General features: G+C 37.2%; 1 protein-coding gene across 2 annotated transcripts in view; it reads left to right on the top strand.

Annotated features, from left to right (window-relative positions):
* LOC130588942 (ephrin type-A receptor 6-like) overlaps positions 1–10,475 on the top strand; it is a 379,324-nt gene extending 368,849 nt beyond the window's left edge. For both annotated transcript variants that reach the window (XM_057389986.1, XM_057389987.1), the window contains 3 exons: positions 5,558–5,751; positions 8,036–8,185; positions 9,306–10,475. In XM_057389986.1, coding sequence (XP_057245969.1) covers positions 5,558–5,751; positions 8,036–8,185; positions 9,306–9,420 — 459 coding nt within the window. In that variant the 3' untranslated portion in view covers positions 9,421–10,475. The remainder of the gene's footprint in view (positions 1–5,557; positions 5,752–8,035; positions 8,186–9,305) is intronic.
* The last annotated feature ends 2,731 nt before the right edge of the window (positions 10,476–13,206 follow it).

Raw genomic sequence — 13,206 nt, 5'->3', positions numbered from 1 at the left:
CCCTGCGTTGCTATGTCGCTCCCTTTCTAGGCTGGAATCTCAGCTTGTTTAAAYCATCATCATAATTCTGTCAGCTTCAATGGGACAGATAATTTATGCAACCTGAGGACTTGGCCCTCTCTAGCTAAAACCTTGACCCGCTTCCTTCCGTGGAGTAAACACATATTCCAAAGAATCATAGGCAAGGGGGTGAAGTTGTACATCAGAAGTCAAGGGAATACTGGAACTATCCTGATGATGGAGTTTTCCCSTTATCTCCAGGACAGTCTGACACTGCCCTTCAAGGGGCACACAGGTTAAACTCTTCAAGAATTAAGGTACCATGAGAAATGTATTTGTCAATTCTCCTTTCTAAGAATTCAGTGCATTCTTCTTGCCTTAAAATCTATGTATAGGCTTAACCACAGTGCAGGACAATAATCCTTCCCTCGTAACAAAGTTATGCTTCCTTCTGACTTTTTTTTCTCAAAAGCGGTGGCCAAATAAGCCTTCACAATTAAAAAATAAAAGACCAGATTTGCTTCTAGTATAATTGAGAGCTTTTTCTAGAAAAAGAAATATGGGAAAGGGGAAATGGTAAGTTTTTTTCTCTACCACAATTTAAATTTTCACAAATTCTCTTGTTTGATGGGTCCCTGTGACAGCTCAAACTGGTACACTCAATCTTCACACCAGCCATCAATCTCTATGTCAAMATGTGGAATATCAGCCAACCCCCCTTAACCTTTCTCATACATTGCCTAGAATATTCCTGCATTGGTTCTGAAGCATTGACAAGGCTTTCCCAGATGGCTGTTTTTACATTGTTGCTAAGTTATTCAGCTCTTCAAGTCTGGTTGCTTGTTAAGGCTGATCGGTCATTTGGGGATAAGGATCTGAGAGAGATTTTAATTTAGAAAAATAATTCCACTGTTTCAGGAAGAAAAGAAAAAAGAAAAAAAAACAGCCAAACCCATCAGGAACAAAAGACTACCACAATCCTCTCCATTTAGAATATATTAAATAATCAGCTACAGCATGAAGATAGCAATGTTTAATTACTCCTACATCCAAAATAAAAGTAAAATACAAGCAAAAGTAAAAAACACTTGCTAATACAAAATAACACTGCCAATAATGATGCCAATTCCTGGGGGCTTTTCCTGCAGTTCAGTAGTTCCCAGTACAAAGGACTCCTTTTCTCCAGAGTCCTACCCACAGGCTTTCAATGCCAGAATATGAACAGTGAGTACCTGTGACCTTCTACACACATTTAGTGATTTCAGGTGTCATTCGGAAATCTCAAATTATTAGACATAATATAAAGCTTATTTTCCTGSATATTGGGATGGTTCTTTTAGTACAATAAATTACCCTGAATTCACATGAGCTTATTTTGCAGAAATAATAGGACTTTCAAAGGTCAGTGGTACTGTACAGACGGCAGGGAAAATAACAGAGAGAGACATGCACTAAACAGATTCATAGAAGACTCAGTGTGCAAACAACAGGTAATAACATCTTGCATGGATACAGTCAGAGGTTCTACATCAAAATGTCTGCTAACATTGCTRTTAAAACTGAGGTTTTAATAGCTATTAAAACTTACTGAGGTTTGATMATAATAAAACTCTTCTCTGGATAGCAATTAAAGTATTTCTTGAATTGGGTGGGTTTTGGTAGATTGCCAAAAGTTTTCCAAGGATAAACTCCGCAGAGCTGGGTCTGACTTGGCAGTTTGGTTTTCTTCCCATTCCATCTTACCAGTTGCTTTTCTAATTATAAAACTTTGGGAAATTAATTCATTTTTTTTAGACCATGGCTAAGTAAGTGATGAACACAGCTGATGTGAAAAGTTTTACRCCGGTCCCTGCCACCTAAATAAACCCAGCCTTGTGTTCAGAGACTACAGCTGCTCACAGATACCCAGAATGACTCAACACCTCTGCAAATCCAGCATCCTCTATTTATATTGCCCYGAAAGGATGTGGAAGGTGAACTTAAGGAAACTGAGTTGGAAAATGCCTCTCAATAAATTAATATTGTACATGGCATGATGCAGAGGCTTAAAAATGTTGCTAAATTTCAGAAATGCTCTTGTTTAAGTAAATAACCATTTTATTATTGTGGTAAGTCACTTCCAAATGATGTTGGTGCTGATTAATGCACTTCTTAGATGTATGGCAGGCACCAGAGGTGTCCATTAATTAGGGCTGCTGCACAGTCAGTCATGTCTTATTGCTTAATTAATAAACATTAGCCAAGATATTGAACTTTCCAAGGAAACTAGTGTACTGATGAACAGATTGTGCAAAGAGCCTGGCTTGCTAATGCTCCTGTGAAGGAAGGAAGATTTATATTCCATGCATTTGGTTTGTAGAACAGCTGTGAGTGAATTCTACTGGGACACCTGTTAGAGGCYACCGTATAAATTAGTGCATGTTGCAGAGCTACAGTATTCAAAAGGAAGAAAAAAAAAAGAAAAAGAATATTTAATGGATTGTAATTGGTATGTAAGAAAACTACTGTAGCAAACAGAATAAAACTCCTTACACTCCTGAAAGTTTCTTGAAATAGTGAAAAAACCAAAACTTATCCTAATATAGTTCTTTCAACCCACAGATATCAAAACACTTGGCAGGCRCCTGGCATTGGCTCTGTACCATGAGGCAGGAGCAGCTGCCTCTCCCTCCTGGTAGATTTTTCAGATGTCAGGAGGATGCAGGGACAATGTCCCTCTGGACTCTCTTCTGTCTCAGTCTCATTAAAAAAGCTGTCAGTTAACTTTGGGAAGCAAGAATCTATGTTCCTATTAATAATGAAACTATCAGGAAGATTACAGCTTCATTTTCAGATGTCATTTTTGCCAATTGCTAATTATTTTGAAATTAAAGATGTATAAATTTTATGTAGAAGTCCATAAAATACTGTTCAGTCAATTTTGGTATCATAACTAATATTTAATATTAACTCTGTGGTCAAACTTTATAGCTATGTCTAACATCACAYGAGGTGTTACTGTATCCTTCTTGTAGATGCAGATTTCATAATTAATGTGGTGCTTTGTCAACCTTAAACTGACAAGGAAAAAAGGCATTTGAAAGAAGTTAACATATATGATCTCTAGATCTTTTATAACATATAATTTTACATTACCAAGAAAAATTTAATACTTCCTCCCTTTTAGGTGCATGGATATCTGATTTCTCTGAATAGAGAGAGATGGGTGCTATGCACGTGGCAGAGCATATATTTACTTATACTAAAATAAGTATATAAATAAATATGCAACTAAAAAGTTCTAATTCTCCCTTTGAGACTTGATTCCCATTGTGGTATTAGACACTTATCACATCTTTACTCTTGCTTCTTAGAATCTAAAAATAATACTTGCCTCACAAGGGATACTAATGAGGCAATATTTCCAGTTTATTTTTAAAATGTGCTGGTATTAATGAGAAATTATAATTATCCCAGTACCAGCTGGCATTTCTCTTCATACTGAAATGTTCCTTTTGAACAAGAGGAAACAAAATGCACTATGACTTCATTTTCAAAGTTATGTTAAAATAGAGTGTGGCAGAGAAAATATGTCTGGAAAATTATGGTTGCTTTTGGGTTTTTCCTGAATAAATTACTTCAGCAAAACCTCATCAGCCCTCTATTGTTGTGTTGAGCAAATGCTATATGTCTCATAAAAGCAGAGCAGCTTTCCTGTTGCCTTAAAAACAAAATACATTTCACAAATGCACCACTTGCAACAGGCAGAGTTAAATTAAAGACTGCGATATCTGCATTTCTGCTGCTAAGGATGGCAAGTACCAACTAAGCTCTGCTCCTCACTGTCACRAGTGTTTTATGATTTTGACAAACTGCTTGAGATACATTACTAATACATGTAAAAACAAACATGAATAAAATTCCATGCACCTAGAGTTAAATTTTTCCCATTCTGAGCCTCTGTGGGCATTTTTGTCATTGGGAAGGCAGGGTTCTGAAGGATATATTTCCCTGGCAATGTGATGGCATTTTTACCTGTAACAGCAGCATGTATACTGTAGGACCAAGTAACCTGTGTTTATAAGCTCAGACAAGCAGCTGTGTGCAGCTACAAAAGCTTTTTTCCATTTCCTGCCATGCCATCAAAGGGAGTTCACATCCTAACACAGCTTCATTACTCTTATATTATTTGCATAATGCTTGCAGCACAAGTATTAGGCATTGCTGAGCAGAGCCCACGTTAATTCAGAATTCAAAAAGAGAATGGGGATATATTCCAGGATAATAAGATTGACTATACTGAAGCCAGAGCTGGTGCTGTAAAACATTGATTTGCTGTAAACAGTTTAATGTAACCCCTTCCAGCTGCATTAATATGTCTGCAGCATGTACATCCATCTGTGTGAAAATGATGGATGTCTCCTTGCAGCAGAGGGGGTATCAATACAGCAGGTGTGTTCCTCCTAAGTGCACTGTGTGGTTATAAATATTGTGTACAATCATTTGTACATTAGAAAACATTTAGCATTGGCTGGATTTTTATGTGGAAGGGTTATGCATGTGTGGTAGGGATGGTGTTTTTCTTAGCTTTGCTTTTGATCAGCCACTGAGTAGCTTTGAATTCTTTTTTATACAAAAAAAATTCCTGACTGTGTAATTTGTAGCATCATGCTGCTACCACCACTCATTGCAGAATCTCCCGWCCTTTCCTCTTGTTTTTTAAATCTTACATGGAATGAATGCATGGAAAGTTTTATGAATCCATGAGGCTTTCCATGGACCTTTCCTACTTTTGTTAACTCCTATCAAGCCAGGCTGCTACTCTTCTTTTCAAACAATGTTTTTGCTACTTGTATTACTAAAAATAAGCTTTCCTTCAACTCTGATCAACTGTAATTTTTCATAAATGTGATTTACCTGTGGCAGCAGATGTGTTTCTTTCCAAATCCTTACCAAACACCTTTTCAGTATCTGCTGAATCTTCAGTGTCATACCATAGTTTTATTAACATTTGTTTCTGAGGGAGACTGTGCAAAATAATGTTCCTGTAACTCRGTGTGTGGGACACTGCCTGGATTAATCATACTCTAAGGACCAGCAGAAACATGTAAATACCAAGTAAATTTGTCAGGGGCCACAATTTGCATTAGTAGTGCTTGGTTGTCATTGRCACACACAAACACTCTGTCAGAATGCAAATATTACAGCATGATGGGATGCAGTGGCCACACCAGCTGAATTTGTTGCTCTGTGACWCCATTCAGTCAGCCTAAAGTGGATGGAAATGATGGTGGTTTTGGTGAGTTCTTTATTCCCCTCCTCCTTTCTTAGCTGTTTGAAGAGGATGACCAGAGACCCTAAAGAAGTCCCTGCTATGTTTCATATGCCTGGAAAATATTTCATGTCTCCTCTGATCACATCCCTGCCAGCCCTGATTCCCTGAGTGAAGGCCCAGTGAGGCATAAAGTGAGGGTGGCTGTGCCATTAATAATTTATCTTCACTGGTCTCTAACTGTCAGTGTCACACTGTCCTTTCAGCATTTAATGCTTGGCAATCATACACATTGTATTTCTTTAGGTTATACTGTCCATTGAAGAGGGCTACAGGCTTCCAGCTCCCATGGGCTGCCCAGCTTCTCTTCACCAGCTAATGCTTCACTGCTGGCAGAAGGAGAGGAACCACCGTCCCAAATTCAGTGACATTGTCAGCTTCCTGGACAAACTGATCCGCAATCCCAGCACCCTTCATACCCTAGTGGAGGATGTACTTGTGTAAGACTCTTTTTGATACATTTGGGGTTTTTTAGAACACGTAGTGGCTGTCATGTGGTTTAGGGCATTAAGTAGGAATGGGAGCGCCACAAAGTTCTGAATTCATAAAATTGTGCAGGTTCAAATCATTTTAAGCCCCTTTTAAGGTTTGCTTCATTGTTTATACACTATTATATAAGGAGGGTTTTTTTCCTCAAGTCATGCAGATAATATTAGGCTTTTTTACTATTACTTTTGTCTGAGTTCTGTTTATGCAGTGTCTATCCCTGCATAAATCTTTGTGAATCGCGTTCTTTTTTTTTGTGTGTTTTTCCTATGTGCTTATTTTCTCTTTGTACTTTCTTTTCTCTATTCAACTGCCTGTCTCTCCATCTGACAGTGCTCAAGCAATTTCTGAACTGCCTTGGAGTAATATCCTGCAGAAAGTAGTTGTGTCTTGGCTTGSTAAATCTTTATTTATCTGCAGTAGAATGGCAGCAGTGACCAAATAACAGATTATGCTGTTAGCATTCCACAACAAATTCTTGATAGTGTTGCCCAGGCGTGTTTTTTTTCATTAATATTACAGAAATGAATGCAGCCACAGGATAAGCAAGTCTGTGGTGGAACAATATGTCAGTACTTGTAGGCTTATTGATCCAAGCTGTGCCTGCATATCAGCTGATATCAGTGAAGGTCCAGGTGGCCTCACTCTCTTCATTCACTAAGTGTCACCTTAAGATAAAGGTGCTTTCATAGAGACCCCCTGGGTTTAAAAGGGATTTGCAAACGCTAAGTGTGTCCTGCTAAGAAACTTTAAATGCTTTTGAGAAGGGCTGAGCAACAAGGCAAAGGCTKGGGCTGGAAAAACTGGAGTTAGGGCTACAGCCATTTCATCTACCACAGACTAGGGCGACTTGTGGGATTAAATATCCATCCCCTAGGGTTAGTGGGTTCAATTTTATATGTATATAAATATCTATATATATGAATTGCTACTTGTACCTGGATCACTTTGTGTAGCATCAGAGAATTGTATTTTTATCTCTTTTCATTTTAAATCATAGCTTAAGACCTGAAAGTTTTATGCTTTTTTGAACTATTATTGAGTTCACTTGCTTSGGAAAGTTTTTTTCCATTCATTTGAGAATGCTTGATGCAGTTTTGGGTAACTTAGAAGGTCACCAGTTATTCTATAGAATCATATAGTAATTCAGATGGGAAGGGACCRTGGTAGGTCTTTTAATTACAGTTTGCAGTTAATTATGTTCTCCTGACCTTCAGTTTCTCCCTCTATAATTCTGAGAATATGAATGAAATCACTTTACTTAATGTATTTGAATATGTGTGCACAAAACTTGGTACATTAAGAACTGGGTTGTGTTGCTTCCTACATTACACATTAAGTCATGTTCCATCCATCAGTTAATATTGGCTGGCTTTTGCTGTCTAAATTTTCATTTTAAATAAACTGTATCTTTCTACTAAAGACTATCATAAAGCTTTTACAAACAGCAGTGTGTATTTTCTGCACTTTGTTCATACAGTTTCCCTGCACAATATGCRTAAAGCCAGTGAAAATTGCGAGCCCTCCCAAGTGTGGCACACAACAGAAGACTGGAAAACAATGCCCCAGATTTGGAATCTTTTTTTTTTTACTTTCTGTTTCACTTGTTGAATAATATTAGGGGGAGAAACTCAAAAATAAATGTGGCTAAATTAGCTCTTTCGATTTTATTTGCTACTCTATGTAAATCTATGTAAAAGCAAGGACATAGCGTTTTATTCTTTTTGTGTCTTTCAGAGTGAGTTTTTTGAGTACTGTAATCAAAGTGTTCCTGTAGCATAATGGTTTCACAATAAGGAGCCATTTGGGATRTGGGGTTTGTAGATAAATTTAAAAATTATCTCATGTTGGTTTTATTTTTTTAATTACCTCTTACGTTAAATCTTCTTTGTCCTCTACTTTGATTACTGTATTAACAAATTATTATAATCCTGAATATGTAGCCCTGCAAAGAAATATTCTGTGGAACAAAACAAGAGCAGGAGTGGCCTTTTCCTCAGTTACTGAGCTGCAGTTCTTTAATAAAATGTATTGTTTAAGTAGTGCAACTTGGCAGATTTACATGATTTATAAGTTTAGACAATGGTTTAAAGAGATCCTCAGTTAAGATCTTACCTTTACAATTCAGACTCATCTCTCATTCCTTCTGCCTTTTAGTAAAATCTATGTCTACCAGAGTAAATTGGGTGTCATATTTTGTACTGCTTTGGTAACCTTTGCATTTATTTCTGTTTACAGAATGCCAGATTCACCTGGTGAAGTTCCAGAATATCCTTTGTTTGTTTCAGTCAGTGACTGGCTGGATTCCATAAAAATGGGTCAATATAAAAATAACTTCATGGCAGCAGGTTTCACAACTTTGGAYATGGTTTCAAGAATGAATATTGAGTGAGTATATAATATATTATCGCTACAGTGACTAATTAAACTGAATTTGTTTGGATGCTGCAGAGACATAAATATTTTGAAGTATGGTACAGTGCTTTCATTTCCTTTCCTTCCTCAGCTGACAAAAGACAAACACAGTTGTTTACCAAAACAACACAAGAAAYGTATGATGAAGAGACCCAGAACTGATAAGTCCCCTCTGTAACCACACCAAACACATCCAAAGGCCAGGGATGAATGTGTTTCTTGGGGAATCAGTTTTCATCTAGACCACTGATAATACTGGCAAAAATATTTTCTTACTTTGCTATGAATATCATCAAGTCCTTATCAATCCTGATGAGGTAATTGTTCCAATCATCTTTGACAACACCCTATTGTTTGGGGTTTTTAAATGCAAACCCTGCACTCAATATGTAAGTGTTGGAAGTCATCTGAAGCATATCTGAAGTTATTCACCCTCATCACCTCTATAATCTTTGTCACATCTTGCACCTGGTGATGTTTATAGAACAACTAAACTGGTGGATTGTGCTGAACTCTGAGGGTTGTTGATTTCATTCCTAACAGAGTTGAGCTCCATGGGTGACAAGAGCTACCCATTCTGGGGTGAAGGTAGATGAGATGAAGGGAATCTGGGAGGGAAATCTGGGTCAGGCTCRAAGATTCACTGCTGTTTTGATCTTTAGACCATCCCTCACTACCATTTCCCAAATCATCAGAACACAAACTGTTATTTCTGCCTCAGAACTGCAATACTGAGTGTATAAGCACCAATCCTTTGCAAGTATGAAAGGGAAACAGTTGCTACAATCAGGTTACTAAAAATGGGCTATTAGACCTCACCTTCCTGATTATTCCTTGAGATGTGGAAAGACTAATTGACCTTTAGTATCACAAAAGCCCCAGTGCTCTTAACTAYATTTTCTAAAATTATATTCCTTTTCTTAAGTGACTGTCTTGTAAAAAATTCAGATTGACAAATGCAGAAAACTTGCTTTTTTACATGCCCTGGTCAGGAAGTTAAACTGCCCTGAAGAAGTCATCATATATTTATATTATTTTGTGTGCAAGCAGCTTCACTATTCTTGCTTCCAAGATGAAACTTTTTATCTTGCAGTGACATTAGAAGAATTGGAGTTGCACTCATTGGACACCAGAGACGAATAGTCAGCAGTTTACAGACTTTGCGGTTACACATGATGCACATACAGGAGAAAGGATTTCATGTATGAAAGTAATAGAAGCAACTGTGTTTTGTGCCTCAGCATTTCTAAAATGGAAAAATATTCTCATTCTTCCCTCCTGCTCTTCCCAACTTCAAGTACTGCAGTCTCCAGTTCAGACTATACAAGTACTTCTATGTTAATGCTTCCAACCGGAATTTTTAATCACACTGCACAGCTCCTCCACCAGTTCTCTGCCGAAAAAACCCTGGCCTACTGCAAGACTCTTGCTACACACTGATGAGTAACTCAGCATGGATGTGTAACTTTGTATAACAGTATTTGGGAAACTTTCATGGACTTACTTGAAAGTAGTAATCTGTTTGGCCTGGTGTGGCTTCTTTATCGATGTATTTAGAGTTTGCTGGTAGATCAAAAAGTATTTGACTTCTTTCATGTTCTGTGACCATGTAACTTCCAATACCAAATGTGCAATCAAAAAGAAGTTTAACATAAATATTTATTTTATCTCTTAATTAAATCCAAATGTATGGGTCCTATCATTATATTACTTTATAATAGTTTGAATGCTGGTAAGCTGGTGCCTCAGAACATTAGTATTGTTTGCAGAAATGACTGATGATTTTATGTAGCGAGTTTTCATTGTGTGAATAATTGGAAGCATAGTGAGAGTAACCTATTTGAAATCGTAAGGAAGGTTTTTGATTTTCAATTACTTTAGCACTCGACACTTTTTATGCTTTGAATTTTAGATTAGMTTGGAAAACTTGTTTATCCTTGGGATTGCTCACCACCCTAATTTTTTTTTAATGCAATACTCAGAATTTGCCTCCACTACATGGCAAATATCCACTGGAAAACTTGTTGTAACATTTCCATGACCWCATGTAAAACACGGTTGTCAGCTCTTTTGTGGACACATAGACTTCAGAAAAGCTTTCTGTTTCAAGAATGTCTGTGCTGCTTGGATAGGGAATCATCTCCAGCAGCAGCAGCAGACCTCAGAGAGCCAGCCATGGGTGGGGTGATGGGATTATTCCCGTGGGAGCAGCCGGCCATATCCTCTCCAGGCAAGGGCAGCGGTACAACCACAACCCCAGTGCTGCTGGAAGTTACATGCTGCAGGATTCAGTGAACTTGCACACAGGCAGAAAAGGAGATGCAGGACAGCAGTGTGGTAACGTGTTGCCTTGAGTCTACTTCTGCTTTTAGAAGTGAAGAGCAGACTCTGCTGAAATGGAGCTCTGGTCATTACAAACCAGATCTTCATTCAGCACAGATCTCTAAAGGACATCTGAGATATTACCTTTAGAACCCTTCAATAGCCATATTTACATGCAAGAAAACGTCAGCAAAGGCCTAACATAATATTTGTACCTCTCTAAGACTTACAGCTTCCATGTTCTATTCAGACAACTAACACAGACGTGCTGGGCTACATTTCCAAACTTTTGCATGGGATATGCACTCCCGGGAGCAGGGGCAGGRGCGCATGGCTGCGTGCTGTGGGAATCCCACGCAGATCTACAATGCATGTCACATGTAACCCTGTGCAAATGCTTCTGTTCATTTCTGTGTAGTTTGGAGGGTATTTTTGAGTTCTGTGGCATTCCAATATACTCAAGCATTACAACTCCTGCATTCAGGTAATTAGTATAATATATGTGTATATCAAAATGAACTAGTTACTTTATGTAATCATAATGGTATTTACTGCTTAATTTACAGCTTGTAAATCACAATGTATTTCCTAAGTCTTGGAAAAGGTTGCCATTGTATATCAGTGGCAAAGAATGAAAATCAGAAAGCAACTTAGAAAAGATTATGCTTCCAACCAGATCCCAGAGTTAGACACACTAGGCCTGATTCACTGTTGTCACTTTATGTTGGAATAATTGCATTAATTTAAGTGAGATAATGGTAGTGCACTAAGTAAATTTTTCTTTCTTCCTTTCGAAAAAAAAAAAGAGGCAGGTTTAACTGAAGAGCAAGTTTTCTAAAGATCAGGAGTCACTGGTGTTCTACAACGCCAATTGGATGAGCTTGTTTAAAGAAGGGAAGCTCCAGTCCTGTTGTAGCTCCAAAGGTAATTTTGCCAGCAGGGGCAGTCCCTCGAACTCATCAGTCTGGCACAAGCACGTGAGTTTTGCAGGATCACAGCCCTTCAGTGGAAAAAAAAGGGTTTGTTCATTTCTGTGACTGTCACTTTAAAAATACTGCCCGAATTCCATATATGAATAATTTTTTTTGATAGAGGTGCTCCTACAGAAAGAAAATCATACTTCACCTGAAGCCTTTCTACAAATACTAACACACCATAGAGTAATTTAAAAGTTGATTTTCCTTCTTAATTTTATTATCCATTTTGCCTATCATTGCTTCCATGGCAAACAACAGGACATCTGTGGAAGGAGACTTTCTTAAAATTGAATACATTACTGAGGAGGTATGAGTCTGTTATTTGTTAATGGGGGTTTCAAAATTTTTCTTAGCTGTTCCAAACCTTGTATGTGCACTTTCAGATTGGTTTTTGCCAGTTTTTTCATTCCTGGTAGAGAGGATGCAGAATTTACATTGTTAAATGCCCTCAACCTGGATATATTTCATGAAAATTAGTTTCTAAATTTATCACACTACTGAAAATATTTTTTCAATAGAAAAAAATATAACAAAATTAAAACATTTATTAATCAGATATATTTTTTATACAAACAAGAGTTTGGGTGACCACAAAGGAAAGAACAAGGGATTCTTTGAGTTAGGACATTTGTTAATAACATTGCAAATCCAGGATTTTGTGGGTTTATACAGCTTGTTTTCCTGTTGTTGTTGTGGTGCAGTTTGACACTTCTTTAATAGCTATCTTGATCAATTTATATTTTCCCCATTTTATAAATATTTTATTTGCTCTTGTGCTGATTCCAAGTCTATTCTTGCTTTAGTTYGGGGATTTTAAAATATTTTTTTTWAATTTAAAAACAACAGCAAAAAAAACCCAACAGATGTTATTTTTCAAATGTGAGCTTAATTCTGTGCAGGCCACAAATGTATATGTGAAATTAGAGTAACATTCTTTGTTACAGGAAATACTTTATTCGGGAGAAAAGTAGCTCTAATAATCCTGCATATTGCAGTGTGCAGCTGGAGTTTAATTGACAAATTAAAGCAAATTTAGTAGGCTGKTTTTGAGAATCTGGCCCATGTTATAGAGTGCTTTATGACTAAAAGTACTCATTGAAAGTTCACAAAATAAAGTGTGTGTGATATGCAAGCACCAAAAAATAGGTGTTATAATGTGGATGTGATAAAGAAATAATTCTAACCTGTTTCTCTGCATTCAGTGATAGTGCGTCCATTGTACTTGGTCAGATGAATCTCATGTATTAATTGTRTCCAGCCCTCAGGCTGCACCTGTGAAGAAGAGAGGGTCTTGTTCATAATGTTCATGATGTTAGAACTGAACAAATCACAGCAGAAGGTTTAGTAGAATTTACTCATGAGGTGTTTGCACACTGGAATTACTAAGAAACAACAGTATGCCATGAGATGAAAGAAGGAGAATTGAGATACCTAATTTAATTTCTTCTCAAACAAAATYTGCCCTTTTTGTTTCCCATGAACTTAAATCCAGTGTCTCCAATCTTTAATTGCAAATAGTGCACTCAACAATAAATTCAAATAAATTAGTATGAGATATTACTTGGATTCTGACACAGAACTCACAGACTGTAGTACTTCAATTTTTACATCAGTTAAGTCTGAGTTTCCATTTGCCATTTTTTATAAGATAAGCCTAACACAGGGCTTCATTAATTTCTTTTTCAATACAGATTC

This window comes from Malurus melanocephalus, unplaced genomic scaffold, assembly GCF_030028575.1.
Source record: "Malurus melanocephalus ecotype Western Australia unplaced genomic scaffold, MMel_1.1 scaffold_21, whole genome shotgun sequence".
NCBI classification, from domain to species: Eukaryota; Metazoa; Chordata; class Aves; order Passeriformes; family Maluridae; genus Malurus; species Malurus melanocephalus.
The sequence above is the reverse complement of the archived record's forward strand: the minus strand, read 5'-3'. Positions and strand labels throughout refer to the sequence as shown.